The 19,800-nt window shown below is 40.1% G+C and overlaps 3 protein-coding genes across 5 annotated transcripts; 2 read left to right on the top strand and 1 right to left on the bottom strand.

Moving 5' to 3' along the window:
* The first annotated feature begins 953 nt into the window (after window positions 1-953).
* On the top strand, window positions 954-5,633 carry LOC146685633 (uncharacterized). The gene is made up of 5 exons (XM_085441582.1): window positions 954-1,424; window positions 2,697-2,703; window positions 2,793-2,896; window positions 3,870-4,466; window positions 4,818-5,633. The coding sequence occupies exons 1-5, from the start codon at window positions 1,383-1,385 to the stop codon at window positions 5,493-5,495; spliced, it is 1,428 nt and encodes a 475-aa protein (XP_085297708.1). The 5' UTR covers window positions 954-1,382; the 3' UTR covers window positions 5,496-5,633.
* A 3,035-nt stretch (window positions 5,634-8,668) lies between these two features.
* On the bottom strand, window positions 8,669-10,649 carry LOC146685632 (uncharacterized). 3 transcript variants are annotated; one of them, XM_085441576.1, is made up of 4 exons: window positions 10,190-10,649; window positions 9,970-10,082; window positions 8,852-9,051; window positions 8,669-8,759 (listed from the first exon to the last, which is right to left on the bottom strand). In XM_085441576.1, the coding sequence occupies exons 1-4, from the start codon at window positions 10,236-10,238 to the stop codon at window positions 8,744-8,746; spliced, it is 378 nt and encodes a 125-aa protein (XP_085297702.1). In that variant the 5' UTR covers window positions 10,239-10,649; the 3' UTR covers window positions 8,669-8,743. The 3 variants fall into 3 exon arrangements, with proteins under 3 accessions (XP_085297702.1, XP_085297703.1, XP_085297704.1); XM_085441577.1 differs by having other exon boundaries at window positions 8,852-9,033; XM_085441578.1 differs by having other exon boundaries at window positions 9,970-10,027; window positions 10,190-10,248.
* Window positions 10,650-10,902: 253 nt separating this feature from the next.
* Window positions 10,903-19,551, top strand: LOC146685631 (uncharacterized). Its single transcript, XM_085441567.1, has 3 exons — window positions 10,903-10,979; window positions 12,302-12,406; window positions 18,450-19,551. Exons 2-3 carry the CDS (start codon window positions 12,389-12,391, stop codon window positions 19,308-19,310), a joined length of 879 nt encoding a protein of 292 aa, XP_085297693.1. The 5' UTR covers window positions 10,903-10,979; window positions 12,302-12,388; the 3' UTR covers window positions 19,311-19,551.
* Window positions 19,552-19,800: the final 249 nt, after the last annotated feature.

The raw sequence follows: 19,800 nt of genomic DNA, 5'->3' as shown, positions 1-19,800 counted from the left end.
AGAACTAACTGGGCCCTAGATTGCCCAATCAAATCTCTTAATGCCACCTGCCCTCTCCTACATTAACTGTGGGCTCACCTTGTAGAACAGAGTTGAGTGTGGAAGAAATGGCAAAAATATGGAGCTGAAAAGCTGAGAGAGAAAAAGAAATGATAAATAAATCAATGTGTCAAATTAACTGACATGTTAGCTGGTAGAGTGCCCACTGCATTATATATATATCATCTCTTTTTTATAATAAATAATCAAAAACTTTATTTAAACTAAGATTTTAAAAAATATGTGCAGTGATTGATGTGCTCTCAGACATGTGCTTCAATCCACACACAAATACAAAACAATCTGACCACACGTACAACTGTTTCACAAACTCTATAAAGCATTCACACTCCAATGGATGCATCAGAAAGCAGCTTGGGATTACAATCTTGTCCAAGGATATTTCGCCTGCAGACTGGAGCAGCCAGGGATCAAACCAGAAAACTTTCTGATCAAAAGCTGACTTGTGCTAAATGCTGAACGGCAGCCAACCCATTTTAGCCATTTAATGAATGTGCCATTTAATCTTGGCTGCAGCCAAGATTAAATGGCACATTCATTAATTACAGAGTTACGGATTGTTACATGGAACTCAAAAGAAATAATGAACCCATCTCGTGTCCTGTGTCTTCTATAGCTGTCTGTACTTTTACTTCCAAAGTTCATCAGCAAACAGTTTGCAGGCCTCTAATTATCAGGCTGTACTCAAGCGCTTGAATTCAACCTAAAAGCTGTGCTGTCATACAGAACCAAGTACCCTCCGCGGAAACTATAGCTAATGTCACAACTGGATCTGATGAGACAGCTATGATTTCTGGACTCGAAGTAAATAATCCTGAATCAATTTATACAACATCAGTTTGTTTGTTTTGCTTTCATAACAAATAGTTTGAGCCATATACAAATACAGAAGTGACAAAAGGAAACATATTTACAATCCAAAGTCAGACTAACAGTTTTCAGTAGCACAGTCTTTTATTTACAGTCTGCTTCTCCTGGTGGTAAACCTCTATCACATGTTTGGATTAAAAATTAGGCCTATATAGCTGCTGGTTCCAGTTTAAGCAATATGTTAAAAATACTAAATTCTTCATTGATTTGAGCTGTGGGGTTTGCTATACACTGGCAGAAAATTGTAGAGTAAATGGTGAAAACGAACAAACCAAATAACAAGATCCTTGAATTCCATCTTTTTTATTAACAGAAACTCCAACAAATTTGTGCCCAATTGATGATGTTTGGGACATGAAAAGTCCAGTCCAGCAGGTGGCGGTAATGCGCCTTAAAGCTTTAACCGCCAAAAAATACAAGAGCAGAAGAAGAAGAAGCCGAGTTCCCGCTTTATGGCGTTTTTCTCTCCGATTATTGTCAAGACTGATTTAAAGGTAAGCATCGAGCTAATATTAATCCGAGTCTAGTTAATCTTGAGTTTAGCTCCTGAATGAGGCTTTCTGTTGCTCTCCTCGGTGTCTCTTCTCAAGTTTTGTGAACAAGTTGGGAAAAAAAATCTGACTAAATTGACTCAAGCTGCTTTAAACTAATTCACAGAAAGATATCAGCAAAAGGTTGTGAAACACAGAGAAGAAAAGAATTTATTAGAAGAAAGCTTTTAAATGAGCTCATTGTAATCAGAGTTTCTGTTATTTTATTAGTCTGTTATTAAGGCTACTTAGCATCTCTGTGGCACCTGCACAGCTTATGAATGCAGCTTGCTAACTAAGCTAGCTAGCGCCACCCTTCTTCCATATAAGGTCACTTCCGGCTCCAAAAGACCCAACATGTTGGCGGTAAAAGTGCTATAATGAAATACATTTATGAGAAATGTAAAAATAAATGTGTTCCAGGCTAAAACACAGCTGCCTTTATCAGCGCAAAGTTGTGATGAGGCTTACTCAGATGATGGCTCAGATTTCTACACCCACTTGGATATACAGATGAAATCAAGACAAGTACATCAATACAAAAATTCACACGACTGTTCAAAAAATAATAAATTGCATGAATATAGGAAATCTTCCTCTCAGTGACTGAGTTGTCTCATTGTGTCCTCATTTTTTATAAATCAAGGCCTGAGTAACCCAACCTTAAGTGTTCATTAAGGTTTTTGTCACATAGATAGAAAATAAATTAAGAGATTAAGCGGCTGTTATAGACAGAGTGATTAGTTGTTCTGGTTTACGTGCTGAAAATGGTTTTATTTGTGTATGTTCAATGTGTTAGACTTGTACATAGTTAAATATATGATCAAATAATGTTGAATCCTGGATATGGATTTGTAAGCAATGAAATTTGAAATAAGGGGGTAGGAACAAGAAAACTTCATCCTACTCCTTTTCGAGCACACACATTCTGTAGACATAGATATTTGCATGAAAACTTGATGATTTTTAAGTTTTGTTATTTTTATTTTTTTCTGTTGTTATTTCAATTATATTTGCATGTTTGAAATAAATTTTATCTATCTATCTATCTATCTATCTATCTATCTATCTATCTATCATTTCTCACGGCACACGTATATTGTCGGGTTTTTTCTTGGCCAGGGCATATTTTAAAGAGGAATTGCTCTCCTGGTACTGGTGTGCCATACTGCTGAATTTGGTATCGGTGCTCAAACCTTTTGTGTTTGTTTCAAACAAGTTGTCCACCCAGGGAAGCTAAAATGTGTTCTGTGTGTTCTCAGATGAACATATGAGACACTTTGACTCTTCAGTGCAGTGTGGAGCTTAACAAAGTTCTGTTTTGTGTCCCAGCTGATCAGGAGGAGGAGAAGAGTCTGACGGAGCAGCAGAGGAAATTTCAGCTACTTGGACTCAGCTCAGCCACTGCAGAGAAAACAATGAGCTCAACACAGAAGGTGACAGATACTAGTGTTAAGAAATACTCCATTAAAAGATGAAGTACTGATATGTATATTTTATGCTAAACTAAGTGAACCTTGTGCAATATTAATGTAATGTAGAAATAATGTATACAATGTATACAATGCCTACATCTTAGACGGTGACGTTGCCTCTAAACATCAAAATGAGCAGGAAGATGTTAAAGTGGGATTCAGCAGGATTCAACCCTAAAATCAGCTGTAGTGGCTCAGTGTGGGGAAAAGGGTCACAGCTCACAATCATTTCTATTGAGAGCTCCAGTCGATTTTTTTTAATGTGCAGGCTGTGATCAGCTGACCTGCTGCTCTCTGTGAATTCATCCAGATGTCAGCAGATGTTTCACGAGTTGTCCTGGCTGATTTCCTTTCTCTACACTGACAGTACACTGTCTTTATATTAGACACTATACTGTTGATATGTGGGTGGAGCTCAGTGAATGAATGTCAGCATCATGAGCTTAAGTTTAAGTTAATCTTTGCTACACTTGATGTAATCTAACTCTGACATGAGCACCACAGTCACTGTGCACCAGTCACACACTGTTCTTTACTTAAATCCATCACATTACAGTAAACTTGCCTGCTTATCCTGCACTAACCTGCAGAGGATTTTACTGCAGTCTTTACATCACATTGTGAGACAAACTGCACACAAACAGTTTGTGTGTTTACTGATGTTTGTTGGGCTGATAGAATTGCTGCATTTGAAATTACCTGCCACATAAAAAATATTACTCCATTTATTCTCGCTCGTCTTCTGTATTGCTAACTAGATGTTGAAATACCGCGACCGCAACTTATCAGCACCTGCAGTCGTTCAGGTTCTGGTGGTGTTTGGTGCCACACTCCACCTTCAGGTTTAAAACTAGTGTTAATGGAGGGAGTTTGAAGCTTCAGTTTGTTCAATGACTGCATTTCACTCACTGACTCTGTATCTCTGTCACTGCAGGACCAACGTGGACCGAGAAGTCAGCGCTCTCAGGAGGCCAACAAACCTCACAGAAGAAAGAGAGAGAAAAAAAACACCTGTGACGAGTGTGGGAAGGATTTTACCTGGAAGTCTAAACTAAAACAACATCAGCTCATCCACACTGGAGAGAGACCGTTCAGCTGTGACTTGTGTGGAAAGTCGTTTTCCTGGAAGAATTCCCTGAAAAGACACCAAGTCGTCCACAGTGGAGTTAAAGCTTACAGCTGTGATCAGTGTGGCAGAGCTTTTACTCAAAGTAGCAACTTACAGAGTCATCTAGTTACCCACTCTGGAGTTAAGACATACAGCTGTGACATCTGTGGAAAAACATTCAGCCAGCTAGGGAACCGAAATATACACCTACGCATTCACTCTGGAGAAGATGTGTACTGGTGTGATCAGTGTGGCAAATACTTTACAACAGACGCACAGTTACAACGCCACATGTTTACCCACACTGAGGAGAGACCTTATCAATGTGACCTGTGTGAGAAGACTTTTAAAACTCCACAGTACCTGAGACAACACCAACAGATCCACACCAGAAAGAGACTCTACAAGTGCAGTTACTGTGAGGTTTGTATTTTTATTTTATTCTTGTAAGTTCAGTCTGACTGTTTGGAACAAGTCTGCTCATTAAATTGTGTTAGCATGTTAGCACTTCTACTGCACCGAAGAGTAGCTCTGAGCCATTATTCAGGTTTTTATTTCATTTAAGTGTAAGTCAGATGTTACTGTAATATTAAATAAGTATTGCTGTAGTATTATGGTGGTAGTATTGTAGTTATTGTAGCCCAGTAAACTGAGTGTGTTAATTGAAACAGTAAAATGTAATTGGACGTCTGCAGAGATGCTCTTTATTTCAGGCGACTTTCAGGATAAAAGTGTTGAAGGACTGACTTACACTGTCTTTGTGTCTTTGTTTAGAAGCAGAGCGACACAGATGGATCCACTTCTCAACCCTGTCATCGCTGTGGTGGTGGGAAAGACTTTCGTTGTGACATCTGTGGAAAAACTTTCAGTCAGCAAGCCGGCCTAAAAATACATCAACGTAAACACACTGGAGACAAACTGAAATACTGCAAAGAATGTGGGAGAAGCTTCCCCACATCAGCTGAGTTAAAACAACATGAACTCTTTCACAGTGGGGTCAAAAAGCACCTCTGTGATCAGTGTGGGTCATCCTTCACCACTGCAAGTCACCTTAAAAGACACAAACGAGTCCACACAGGAGCGAAACCATACAAGTGCAGACACTGTGACAAAAGCTTCTCACAGTCAGGTAGTCGTAGCAACCATGAACGTACACACATGGAAGGAAACTACAGCTGTGAGCAGTGTGACAAGAGCTTCAGTAATCTCAGTTCATACTCTGCACACAAACGATCCCACGTTACTAATAAACTGTTTCACTGTTACCACTGTGCCAAAACATTCACTTCATCATCTGCTCTGTGCAAACATCAGCGCGATCACGCAGGGCTGAAATCGTTCCCATCACAGGATCAGAGTGAATCTGAAGAGAGAGAAACATCCTCTGGTTTCAGAGTCCAACTTAAAACCCTGGAGATCAGGCTCCACAGAGCTCAGGTCGGCTCTCCTTAAGTTTAAGTTAAAGTTCAAATGAGGCTATGAATCAAACTGTTCATGTAGTTCCATTTTAATCTTTATAAATTGTTCTTCTGTTTGTGTTCAGTCGTTACCTTTTTTTTCAGTGGTTGGATTAAAAATCAGTTTTCTGTTGTTCAAGTTTTTATTGAATGTATTTTGTTAAATAAAGTTAAAATATTGTTAAATAAAGAATTGTTTGAACGACAAAGATTTTGGGCCATGATGTCATTTCCTGTATTTCAGAGTAAAGACTGAAGTGACAAATGGAAACATGTTTACAGTCATGGAATAAACACTGATGGGTCATCTGTAGGAAGTACTATTGCTGACCTGACAGACTCGACCTTGTTTACAAAGAAAGAAAGGAACTGATGACATGTGTCAGCAGAGGCTTTCAGGGTTGTTTAGAGTAGAGCTGATAGTCTTAAAGAGAACACGGCGATTATGACAATTTAACACAATGATCTGAGAAAAATATCTGTTTCTCTCATTTTTACTGTATTCTGATCAAATTTCCAACATTCTTTTAACATTTCAAAAGAAATTGTCTTTCTTCCACTTTCACACTTGGCCCTAAAAACACCAACATCCGTGCATCACCCTTGTGTCAGTCTAATGAACCTAACATGTGAGTGATACATAACACACATTCACACTGGCTGCATATATCAGTCCGGGGGGGCAGAGCAGAACTCTGTATGAATCAGACGCGCTCACATATTCAGGCTTTCCAGAGGCGTTTACCATCAGAAGAAGCAGAACAATGAATCATCAGCACCCTGCAGAAGAACACAGCAAGCAACAACTCTAACAATAAAGACGTGCTGGAGCCAAAAGATGCAGATAGCGAGTTTTAAACGATAACGCACAGGACCAAAGGGGGAGAGGGTAAAAACCCACTGCCTCCTGAGATAAAGATCAGCAAGTCAAGCTGGCAGCAGACGACACAAAACGCTCTCTGGAGGAGGCGGCGACTGTGGAGCAGGCCGACGGAGAGGCGGATCGGCAGACAGGAAGCTCCCGGGGTCCCACAACAAGATGTTGCGCGTCAGACTGGAGCAGGATATCCCCATGTTGGTGACACTGCCCATCGAGGTACAGCCCAACTTGGCAAACCAACCCTTCCCTTTCTTGGACACCACACTGGCTGATCTGGGCATCCAAGACTGAGTCTCACTCCGTGTGGGGACGTTTTTTTGTTTTTGTTTGTTTTTTAAGAAGCAATCATGTGTATATATTCAGCTCAGAGCTGAAGGAGAGGGTGGTTTGGGTTGACACCAAGAAGACCCATCCTAGAGGTACGGCGGTGGGATCCAACTGCAGGGATGTGGTCAGATGGCAGTCTGTGGAAATCAGGTGACAGTGAGAGCAACTTGATTTTCCTATTTTGTCCTTCAGATACGAGTGAAAGCCCAGATGCCAGGAGACAAGCAGCTCCAGGAGGTCCTGTACAGCACCGAGGTCCACACTGACCGCTCCTTCTGCTGCACTGGAATGGATATCCTGCCCTGGAAACAGACGTGTGCAGGTCTAGAAGCAGTTTAAATCCCATACTTTTTTGATCTGTGAGGCTCTTAATGTCACGTCTGCAGCCATGAAAGTCAGCTCAGGGTTTCTTGATTCTGATTTTTCTTTGCTGTGTCACATTTAGCTCATATCTGCATTGCCATGCCCTGAAAACAAGCTGCCGGGCTTTAGTCAGGCTCAGGGACAACGGGAGATCTGAGGAGCAACACAATGAGAACAACTAAAACTGAACAAACTTAACATCTGATTACCTTTTTTATTTATAAGAAAAAGTTTAACGCGCCAACTGTCCACAGCAAAGCTTATTATGACAAGACTGCTTTTATTCAGTGATGTCAGTGTCATCACTTCATACCTCTGAACTGACATTAGATGTATTGCATACCTTGTTAGAATTACACTGTTGAAGCATTTGTAAAAAGCTTCTGTCCTTGTTAATTTATGTTTTAGGATAAGTTTTTGGGCTGTGTAAGGTCACAGGTTGCATTTCTGAGCAGAGTAGTAAAGGTAAAGTAAGTGTTTTCAAAACTAGCCACTCAGCATGTGTACAAACAGTGAGAAATCTCTGAAGAAAACCGTTTGAAGGAGCAAGAGCACACGCGTTTCTCCACAGGTTAAAGCCCGCTTTAATAATCAATATGAATCAAAGACTTCTGTCAACACAAAATAAATGTAAGGAAACACACTTTCCTGTGCAACATCCAGTTTCTATAACTGACGACAAGCTTGGACCACAGTGATCTAAACTCATCCTCTACATTGGAAATGTAAACAAATGTAAATGTGGTTTTTACTGTACCAGAGCAGGGCTGTGTGTGTAGAGCACAGCCAGGCAGCTGAACACTGTATTGTTCTCTTTTTGGTCCTCTTCGAGCGGGAGACGAGCCACCAAAGCTGGCAACACCGGTCAGTGAACACATTCAGTTTTCAGGCCCCTCTTCTGTGGAACCAGCTTCCAGTTTGGATTCAGAAGACAAGATTTCAAGATTAGGCTTAAAACTTTCCTCTTTGGTAAAGTATATATTTAGGGCTGGACCAGGTGACCTTGAATCCTCCCTTAGTTATGCTGCAATAGATGTAGCCTGCCGGGGATTCCCATGATGCATTGAATTTTTCCTTTCCAGTCACCTTTCTCACTCAGTATGAGTTAATAGACCTCTCTGCATTGAATCATATCTGTTATTAACCTCTGTCTCTCTTCCACAGCATGTCTTTATCCCATCTTCCTTCTCTCACCCCAACCGGTCACAGAAGATGGCCCCGCCCCTCCCTGAGCCTGGTTCTGCTGGAGGTTTCTTCCTGTTAAAAGGGAGTTTTTCCTTCCCACTGTCGCCAAAGTGCTTGCTCATAGGGGGTCATATGATTGTTGGGTTTTTCTCTGTATCTATGAAGCGCCTTGAGGTGACTTTTGTTGTGATTTGGCGCTATATAAATAAAATTGAATTGAATTATCTGAGGAAGAAGCAGAGTTGGTTTGTTTCCAGCTGAAATCATCCAGGCTCAGGAATTTGAATCGATCCACATCATTTCTGCTTGAACTAGAGAACATGAGTGTCGACTTACATTTGGTCTGTGAGACACATGTCATAGTGACAGTATTTGGGTTAATATGGCATTACTCACCCTGGTCGCATTTCTTCACCTTATATTATTTCTCACCTTGCAGTCACTGATGCTGTTCACCAGCTGCTTGTATTCAGTATTGAAGGTGTGTGTCAGAAGGCGCAGGCACTACAACACAACAGGAACAAGACCGATCAGCTCCGAGCAGAGAAGGAAGAAGGCAGCAACAAGAACGCCCACTAAGCCCACGTTTTTCTCACCTTGGTGGCCAGCTCCTTCTCACGCTTTCAAAGGTGGTGCTGGAGATCTGCGAGGAGACGGAGGTGGACGTGGACAGAGTGCTGGAGCTCACGCTGGGGGACAGAGACTCACTCAGGGACTTGGTGGTGGGAGCTGTTCCCACGGGAGCCGCCACTCCCAGAAGGTGATGGGTCTTTTCCACCTGGAAGAAAGATGGGGGCTAATGTGAGGTAGGGAGAAGAGGGGACGTTAGTCATGTAAAGGCCATAGGTGAGGGTAGGGACGTAGATCGACCGGTAAATTGAGAGCTTCGCTTTTACACTCAGCTCCCTCTTCACCACGACGGACCGGTGCAGCGTCCGCATTACTGCAGCTGCAGCCCCAATCCGTCTGTCGATCTCCGGCTCCCTTCTCCCATCACTCGCGAACAAGACCCCGAGATACTTGAACTCCTCCACTTGGGGCAGGAACTCATCCCCGACTCATCCTATATTTCCGTTTTTATATTTCTAATGTTTGCCTTGTTTTCTTCACTGTCTGGTCTGCCTCTGTCTTGCCTGTATGGATGCATTTACACCGAAATGTCCCCAACAAAGGATGTTTTAATTCACCACTATTCCAGTGAAACACGAGTCTCCCATCTTCCTGCTACCAGTCTGGAGTTTTTGTTCACCAAAGCACACACCAACTTCATACTGACGGACAGATCACTGCCCTTTTGCCGCCTTGTCTGACCGTGTTTTGTGGCTGTGGTTCACTTCACCTCACTCTTCCCCATTCTTGTCAATAAATCAGGCTGTTCTGCAACCATGGCAGCCATTCACTCTATGGCTTTATTCATGGTGTATTTTACCCCTTCACCAAAGGCCGTTCTCGTTTCCAACATTATATTTCCAGTGTTCGTCTATCTATCAATATCTGCGGAGTATTTTTTTTAACGAGTATCCTATTTTCTAAAGCACAGCATGTAAAGGGTAGCTCGGTTAGCAGGATGCTAGCATGTAGCGCTTAGTGAGACACGCCTCAGACGAGTTGAGCAAAGACCCCGTCTGTGTACTTTATACGTGAGCAACGGATTTAAATAAAATTAAGGTTTCAAAAGACAAACTTGAAGATAAAAAAATATATATATACTCACCGGAGAGCCGCCAGGGTTTGCCGCTGCCATCTTGGCGCTCCTAAATTCAAAACTGCCTCTGCAGTCAGGCAGGGGAGGCGTGGAAATTGTCTTTGAGTTAGTCAAACGTTTTCCTTAGTTTGAGTAGATGATAAAAAAAAAAATAATAATAAATGGGATTTTAAGTAGGACTAGGCGTTCTGTAATGATCTCTATTTAGGAGAAAAACTTAATCACTCACCTTTAAACAGCTCTCTTTTAGGAGACACACTGCTGGCTAACGGTGTCATGTGATCAAACAGCGTAATTTAATTGGCTGAGAGCCACTCGACTCGATCTGGTGCTGATTGCTCTGGCTTGGGTCATTAAAGTTCATCACTTTTGCAGTTGAATTTTTGCAGGTGAATTTTTGCAGGTGAATTTTTTTCAGGTGAATTTTTGCAGGTGAATTTTTTTCAGGTGAATTTTTTTCAGGTGAATTTTTGCAGGTGAATATTTTTGCAGGGAAATTTGGAGGATAAAAATTCAGTGTCATAAATTCAATGTCTAAAAATACTTGAATTCTGATGATACTATATTTCTTCCATATGACAGAGCCTTGAAAGAGTGACAGAGACACTTTTTATGAACTCATCTGTAATGTGTCACCTTTTCTGTAGAATGAAGAAGTGCTTCCCTTCTTTTAAAGTAAATACAGGCTTACAAAGATCCTCTAAACAAAAAAATCCTCGCCTGCAGAGAGCAAAATCTCTTAAATAAATGGGGGTAAGCGTAAGCTGAAGCCATCTGATGTTTATGTTCATGAATATAACACACTGAAACATTTTGTCTTTGTTTTTATTGTTTATTAAAATACTTTTAAATGTCTAGTTTTAGTTTAAGAACCATCTAGTCCAGCAGGTGGCGGTAATGCACCTTAAAGCTCTAACCGCCAAAGAAAAATCCCAAAGAAGAAGAAGCCGCGAAGTTCCCGCTTCATTGCGTTTGTGTTTTAGTTTATTTTTCTTCCTCATCTAAAGTGAAGCACTAAGGTAACTTTGATCTGAGTTCAGTCAATCTTGAATTTAGCTCCTGAGTGAAGTTTTCTGTTGCTCTCCTCGGTCTCTGTTGTCAGTTATTTGTGAACCAGTTGAAAGAAAAAGCCTCTACATCAAGTCAAGCTGCTATAAACTAATTTACAAGAAAATATTAACAAATGCTAATGAAACACAGAGAAGAAAACAGTGTTATTATTAGAAGAAAGCTTTTAAATTAGCTAAGTGTAATCAGAGTTTCTATTATTTTATTAGTCTGTTACTAAGCGCTAGTTAGCATCTCTGTCACTGTGTGGCACCTGCATAGTTTTTGAATGCAGCGTGCTATCCAAGCTAGCTAGCTAGCTAGCTAACGCCAGCCATCATCAATATAAGGTCACTTCCAGCGCCAAAAAATCCAAATATGTTGGCGGTAAAAGTGCTATAATGAAATCAATTTAAAAGAAAGGTAAAAAATAAATGTATTCCAGACTAAAACACAGCTGCCTTTGTCTTATCAGCAAAGTTGTGTCAGCCCACAGGGCATGTGATTGTAAAAACTGGCCTCACTCTGAGAGGCCTGTTGTTAGAATCATTTCAAAGATAATTTGATAAATTCTGATCAGTATTCAGTAAATGAGCCTGATTAACTGTTAGCAAAATAATAATGATAGGCCAGAGATACCAGAGATTCATTTTTAAAACAAATACAGCCTCGAACCCCAAGAGGGGATCTGTGTTTTAAAAGTACTGCAGAGTTTTTAAAATAGAATAGAATAGTCTTTTATTGTCTTTGTACATATTCAACTAAATTGTGGGTGCTCCACACCAACCGTGCATGGAAAACAATATAAACAGTAAGACAATAAGAATAAATTAGAGGACAGGTTGCAGAATGCTTGAAAGTAGTGCAATGGACTTGATATAAGTAGAGAATCGGAGTGTGACTGAGTGATGAGGGTTACTCAGATCATGGCTCAGATTTCTACACCCACTCAGATAGGATAATCTTCCACGGCACACCTGATCAGTTCTCACGGCACACGTATATATGCCGCGGCACAGTGGTTGGGAAACACTGTACTCGTTTATGCAGGTCCATCGATTGTTCTGTTTTTGTTCTTTGCCAGGGCTTTTTTTAAAGAGGAATTGCTCTCCTGGTACTGGTGTGCCATACTGCTGAATTTGGTATCGGTGCTCAAACCTTTTGTGTATGTTTTAAACAAGTTGCTCACCCAGGGAAGCTAAAATTTGTTGTTTGTGCTCTCAAATGAACATATGAGACACTTTGACTCTTCAGTGCAGTGTGGAGCCTAACAAAGTTCTGTTTTGTGTCCCAGCTGATCAGCAGGAGGAGAAGAGTCTGACGGAGCAGCAGGGGAACATTTACGCTACTTGGACTCAGCTCAGCCACTGCAGAGAAAACAATGAGTTCGACAAAGAAGGTGACAGATACTAGTGTTAAGAAATACTCCATTAACCCTTTAAGGCCTATTGGAGCAGGAATGCTCCGTTTTGCGTAACAATTTTAAAATCCCGGTAGAACTGCACTTAAGCTAACACAATTATTTTATTTAGGAATAGTTGTACTTACATCTTATGCCATCAGCTTGCCCTAGGTCACGTTTCCTTCCACATATGTATTTGCAGAAATTGCATAAAAAGCACTTGCAGCAAAAAAACATAATATACCAGAAACACGCTTTGCTGTTCATAGCACTTCCTATGTTGGAATAGATGCCAGCGCGAACTATCACATGTCCAACTTTACCTGCCAAAACCTGCCTTCAGCGACACCTATACTGGTGTTTTTAAAAGTCATGTTTGACTTTATTCTTTTCTGTATTGTTTCTGGGATGCTTAGAACTCAAACTGCACTGTTGGTAATAGTTTATTTTGATGCACATGCTGTTTGTTTGCAAATTTGCATTATAATATTTATTTTTGTTTTTCCTCAAAAATGCTCAAAAACAAATTTCCTGTGGTTGGAAACAATGTGCAACTTTTTTAAATTTACAGTTTTGAGGGATACAATTTTCTAACTACAAATATGTGTAAAAAACAAAACAAAAACAATTTAAATTTTTTTGTATTTTATTGCAGTTTTTTTGCACTTTATGTAGTTACTATGGACTTAATGCATAGATATTATTAACATTTGGGATATAATGGTCATATTGATGTATAGCAACTTGAAATGCTCCCCAAAATGGCATTAAGGCAGGGCTCTAGACTAACTTTTTGCCGGTACGCCTAACTTTAAAAAGTTAGGTGTACCAGCACAAAAGTTAGGCGCACACAAATTTTATAATAATTTATATAATATAATGTGTTTTTCTGGATACACTGTGCTTTTTCAGCATTCAAAGATTGATGACACCGTGTCAGAGCACTGGCTATGAATTTCAGAAGGATCAGGCCTTAACTTAACAGAAAAGTTAGCAATAGTTCTTTTCCTATTACAGCTACATCCACTTCTGTCGTGCCTAGGCTGCTCACTAGGGCTGGGTATCATCACTGATTTCTATAATCCATTCGATTCCGGTTTTCAAAGTCCCGATTCGATTCAACTTAGCCTCAGACAGTCAGAAATATTATAATTCTGATCATTTATCAGTACTGACTTCTTCAGAATTGTGAACATCACAGCAGATGCCTTTGTGTGAAAGTAACTGAGAATAAAACACAGAAAAACATGAAGGAGATTTTCCTTGTCTGGCTTTTTATAGCAGATAACCTTCAAAATATTCTACAATGTTCTGCATATAAAGTTTACATTTCTTCAGTATTGAACAACAGAAAAAATAGGCTTTCTTGTCCGAGGTCATTTAAGTGAAAAAAAGAATAGAAAAAGACAGCAGCCACAGCGCCGTAAACAGCGGTAGACTGGTGGGTAATAAGCGAATGAATAATACAGAAAACAGAGATTGGAGACGGGAAACTGTTCTTGAAGTACAGAGAGAGAGAGAGAGAGCTAGCTGTGCATGAAGTGTGATTTTAATAGTCGTGGAAGCAAAACAGCAAAATTCATGACGACATTGATCAAATGTGAAGCGCAGTTTGCTGCTTCTTTTGCTGCTGGCTCAGTGAATTTTGGTTGGAGAGACAAAACCTGCAGCTCAGAATCAGCGCAAAAAGACGTAATCACAGCGCGGACCGGACGCATCAGAATCGCTAAGCTGAGAAAGCCGAGAAAGACAAAGCTGATTCTGATGCGTTGGCTCTGTGTTTACGTCTTTGTGTGGAGTCCGTGTACCTGCTCTCATTTGCTGTTTGGTTGTTGTTGAAATGGTTTTGTGAGCTTTAATCTGAGAATCTGGCGTTTCTGGCAAAACACAGTTATATTTAAAAGTCGATTCAGGATTTAATGAATTGATATCGCTTTATTCAAGCTACTCACCTCCCACTTCCACCTGCACTTTCAACTGGACCACGGCCAATCAGAGAGGTCCCGCCCCTTACTATCTCTGATTGGTTTAGTCCACGATAGGGGCATAATGTGTGTCTGTTGTTGACCACAGGGAAGGTTGCAGATTTTTTATTTTTTTGCTACCCGAACATTTGGTCGCACAGGTGCAAGCAAATATATTTTTTAGTCGCACCACTTGAAAAATTTGGTCGCATTTGCGACCAAATTGGTCGCACTCTAGAGCCCTGCATTAAGGGCATGTAAAAATTAGAGATGGACCGATCCGATATCACGTATCGGTATCGGTTCGATACTGACGTAAATTACTGGATCTGATATCGGAGAGAAATAAAAAATGTAATCCGATCCATTAAATTTCAAAAAAGCACCTCACAAAACTTGCGACATGGCGTAACTCGGCTCATAACCGTAGCACGTCGGAGCAGTGTGCTCACGTGATAGAGCGGCTGTGTGTATTTGTAGCCTCGCTACCAATCCGGCATTTCATCTCCGAGGAAGTTATCCCAGAGAGAAGTAAAGCAAGTGTGTAAGTTCGTCTCTGAATGTTTGTAAAGCATTCCTGCGATGGAACATATATGGAGCGACTGCCTCTTCTCTCCCCCTCCCTCTCCTGCTGCTACTTCAGTCATGAAATCATGATCAGCTGATCGGCTTTTCTGTCGCGAGTCCGTCTCTCTGGTTTGTTTTTGGCCCACTTTGCACCAGAAAGAGGAAACCAGCAGCTGAACAACAGCAGCACGTTTAACCTTGATAAGCTGTTGTTAGAATTTATTTAATATTACTTTCTACACCAGGATCCTTTTCTAGCTGACGGCTGGTAACTGTGCAGGGGCGGATCTAGCAAAGTTTAGCCAGGGTGGCCGATAGGGCATTAACAGGGAAAAGGGGGCACAAAGACATCCTTTTCTTTCTTATTCTCATTTAAAATGTCTAGATTTTAATAAATAATTATCTGAATCTTACACCCAAAGTTTTAATCTGATGTAAAATGTATAGAAGTCCATGACTGTATATAGTAACTAAGCCTAATATACCCTAGTAAGCTTTACTACTTTTTCCTTTGGGAAGGTACCATCTGTGCAGTCTGCAATTCTGTTGAAGAAAGATGTTGAATCTATTTAATTATTCTTGAAAAATAATTGATTTCTGTGAATCTTTTTTCACACTGCATCAAATTAAAGTTGATTATGTTGATTAAGCATCATGAAGTGGAGGGTGGGTGATTCCCTATCTATTTTTTTTTTTTGCTGGGAGTTTTAGAGCCCTATTATTTAGGTTACTTACTCCTTAAAATACCAGAATAGGGAGGATGGAGTAGGATTAAGTGTATTAGATTGATCACTATTACTGAACTATGAAATATTTGGGTGCTGTGTATTTTTTGCATACAGGTATAACAGAATAGCTTTAGTGTTTTGTTTTTTAACTTGAGTATGAACTTATACAAAAACAGCAAGATATTTAAAAAAAAACAGTTCTGTTGATTAAAAAATACACTATATCGGATTCATATCGATATCGGCAGATATCCAAATTTATGGTATCGGACATAAAAAAGTGGTATCGTGCCATCTCTAGTAAAAATATAAACATAAGCTCTTGGTTCTATGGTAGGTCTTAAAGGGGTAAAAGATGAAGTACTGATATATATTTTATGCAAAACTAACTGAACCTTGTGCTATATTAATGTAATGTAATATTCATGTAATAATACAATGCCTACATTGTAGAGGGTGACTTTGCCTCTAAAGAGGAAAATGGGCAGGGAAGAGGTTAAAGTGGGATTCAGCAGGATTCAACCCTAAAATCAGCTGTAGTGGCTCAGTGTGGGGAAAAGAGTCACAGCTCACAATCATTTCTGTTGAGAGCTCCAGTCGATGTTCTTAATGTACAGGATGTGATCAGCTGACCTGCTGCTCTCTGTGGATGTACACAACTGAATTCAACCAGATGTCTGCAGATGTTTCATGAGTTGTCCTGGCTGATTTCCATCCTCTACACCAGGGGTGTCAAACTCAACTGCACAGGGAGCAAAACTCAAGGCACACTTTAGGTCGCGGGCCAAACAAGATAAACATTTATTGAACACTAAAACCATGTTTTTTAAACAGAAATATGAATAAAAACAGACAGGAATTTTATTCCAGAATAAATAAACTTAAAAAATCAACTTTAACTTTAAATGTTTTGATCTTCATAAAAATATATCCTGTCAAAATTATGCAAGTTAGAAATATGAACATGCTGCAAAAACCCCAGAAAAAATAAATGAAAACATACACAAGGTTGGAGCTGCATGTAGACGGAGCTGGGGCATTGCTGCAGGAATGGAACTAATAAACTGTGCAGGCCATTCAGTGTCGTACTTTGCCTTGAGTGTACCATTACACTGCAGCTCCATCTGAATCTGCACAGGTGCAGTTTCCACGTAAAGAAGAAGCTTGAAATTCTCTTTTTGTGCTTCACAGTCACCAAAGCGCCGCGAACTCAGTGCGCTCAGTTTATCAGCAAAGTGCGCCGACTTGGTTCAACATTACTTGGCAACAGGGAAAGTGAGACAGGTTGCACTGGTGCATTTGTGACAGCTTCACTTGAAATGCCTTCACTGCATCATACATGCCATGTCCATTGTTAAATCTCCCAATTCTTTTGATCTTTGGGCTGAAGGAAGGACAATACTCGGTGTATAAATGCTCAATCAACAATCTTTTATTCCATACAATTCAACACTTTTGAGCATAAACCATCCGGAGGGGAGATGAGCGCGGGAGGGTGTCCGCCTGATCTCGAAGCGTCTGAGTGTTTCTCACATTCTTATAGCTTCAGCCCCCCTCCACCTAGTCATAAAACCTAAACATTCACATTCTTTCTCTCTTACGGCGCCTAAGTGACGGCCTTGGCTCCCTGTTTTATCTCCTCCTGATGAGATGGGGCAGAAAACCTCTCCGGTATGCTCTGTTCTCTTCTAATCAGACAAATAAGGCCATGACTCTCTGAAAACAGTATTTCTTATACCTCAGCAGTATAATGCATCATAAAACAATATCACTCATTCACAATAAATCAGCAGTCTAATGTAATACAAATCAGTTTAATAACTGTAATAGTTGTCACCTTCTTCAAAGTCAGGAGAATAATGCAAACTAAAACTACATAATAATTTCACTATCTTTAATTAGGGGTATAACGTGGCATAAGATAATATAATAATCTCACACCATGAACTGACAGATTTCCTTGCTGAGCTCAAAAACTCTATTGAGAACTTTTTCCCAACTCAGCCAACGGAACTCTGTATGATAAGGATGTCACCAAACTCTGAATCATAGAAGGATGAAATTGACGGTGATTTAAACCTTTAAACTCAGATAAGATTTACGGTTTGTGTTACAGTGATCGTTACATGCTCCATTTATAGGACTTTACCACACAGCCTGGTGTATGATGCAGGATTGGATTTCATGTGTTACTGTTTAGGCTCAAATCAATTTGATCTTTGATGCCCGCAGTGATGAAATAACTCCCCTCAAATGACTTAAACCAAAAGTAACAAGCCTGTGTTGAAAATGTAAGGAGTAGAAAATACAGATTTTTTTTTTTAATGTAGCGAGTAAAAGTAAAAAAAACGTCAGGTTACAGTCAGACTCTGACATCATCCTTCACTGAACCAAGCTAGTAACTGTTACATTTGATTTATTATTATCGAATAAATTAGACAATTATAGAAATATATAATAGGAAACAAACAGGAAATATAAAAAAGTACAGACCTGGTAAACATTTATTACTATGAGTGTGTTAGCATTAATATTTGTGTACAAGCAGGAGAGATGGGCATGATTTTAGAGTGTTTGAACAATGATTAATTATCTTTAACAGCAGGTTGGATGTAATGTGTTACTACTACCAGTAGGTGGGGATAAGAGACCTTTAAGGTGTTTGGTGCCACACTCCACCTTCAGGTTTAAAACTAGTGTTAATGGAGGGAGTTTGAAGCTTCAGTTTGTTTAATGACTGCATTTCACTCACTGCCTCTGCTTGTATCTCTGTCACTGCAGGACCAACGTGGACCGAGAAGTCAGCGCTCTCAGGAGGCCGACAAACCTCACAGAAGAAAGAGAGAGAAAAAAAAAAAAAACACCTGTGACGAGTGTGGGAAGGATTTTACCTGGAAGTCTAAACTAAAACAACATCAGCTCATCCACACTGGAGAGAGACCGTTCAGCTGTGACTTGTGTGGAAAGTTGTTTTCCTGGAAGAATGTCCTAAAAAGACACCAAGTCATCCACAGTGAAGTTAAAGCTTACAGCTGTGATCAGTGTGGCAAAGCTTTTACTCAAAGTAGCAACTTACAGAGTCATCTAGTTACCCACTCTGGAGTTAAGGCATACAGCTGTGACATCTGTGGAAAAACCTTCAGCCGGGTATGGAGCCGAAATATACACGTACGCATTCACTCCGGAGAAGATGTGTACTGGTGTGATCAGTGTGGGTCATCCTTCACCACTGCAAGTCAGCTTAAAACACACAAACGAGTCCACACAGGAGAGAAACCATACAAGTGCAGACACTGTGACAAAAGCTTCTCACATTCAGGTCATCGTAACAAGCATGAACGTACACACATGGAAGGAAACTACAGCTGTGAGCAGTGTGACAAGAGCTTCAGTAATCTCAGTTCATACTCTGCACACAAACGATCCCACGTTACTAATAAACTGTTTCACTGTTACCACTGTGCCAAAACATTCACTTCATTATCTGCTCTGTGCAAACATCAGCGCGATCACGCAGGGCTGAAACCGTTCCCATCACAGGATCAGAGTGAATCTGAAGAGAGAGAAACATCCTCTGGTTTCAGAGTCCAACTTAAAACCCTGGAGATCAGGCTCCACAGAGTTCAGGTCGGCTCTCCTTAAGTTTAAGTTAAAGTTCTAATGAGGCTATGAATCAAACTGTTCCTATAGTTCAATGTTAATCTTTATAAATTGTTCTTCTGTTTGTTCAGTCGTTACCTTTTTTTTCCAGTGGTTGGATGAAAAATCAGTTTCCTGTTGTTCAAGTTTTTATTGAATGTATTTTGTTAAAGTTCTTTTTGTTTAACTTCTTAAATAAAGTTTTTTAAAAAAAAGTTAAATAAAGAATTGTTTGAACGACAAAGATTTTGAGCCATGATGTCATTTCCTGTATTTCAGAGTAAAGACTGAAGTGACAAATGGAAACATGTTTACAGTCATGGAATAAACACTGATGGGTCATCTGTAGGAAGTACTATTGCTGACCTGACAGACTCGACCTTGTTTACAAAGAAAGAAAGGAACTGATGACATGTGTCAGCAGAGGCTTTCAGGGTTGTCTAGAGTAGAGCTGATAGTCTTAAAGAGAACACGGCGATTATGACAATTTAAC

This window comes from Copadichromis virginalis, linkage group LG19 (genome assembly GCF_057382275.1).
Source record: "Copadichromis virginalis isolate Kocher_CV1m ecotype Utaka linkage group LG19, C_Virginalis_male_GT1.1, whole genome shotgun sequence".
Taxonomy (NCBI): Eukaryota; Metazoa; Chordata; class Actinopteri; order Cichliformes; family Cichlidae; genus Copadichromis; species Copadichromis virginalis.
Note: the sequence above shows the minus strand (reverse complement) of the source record. Positions and strands in the feature narration are given on the sequence as shown.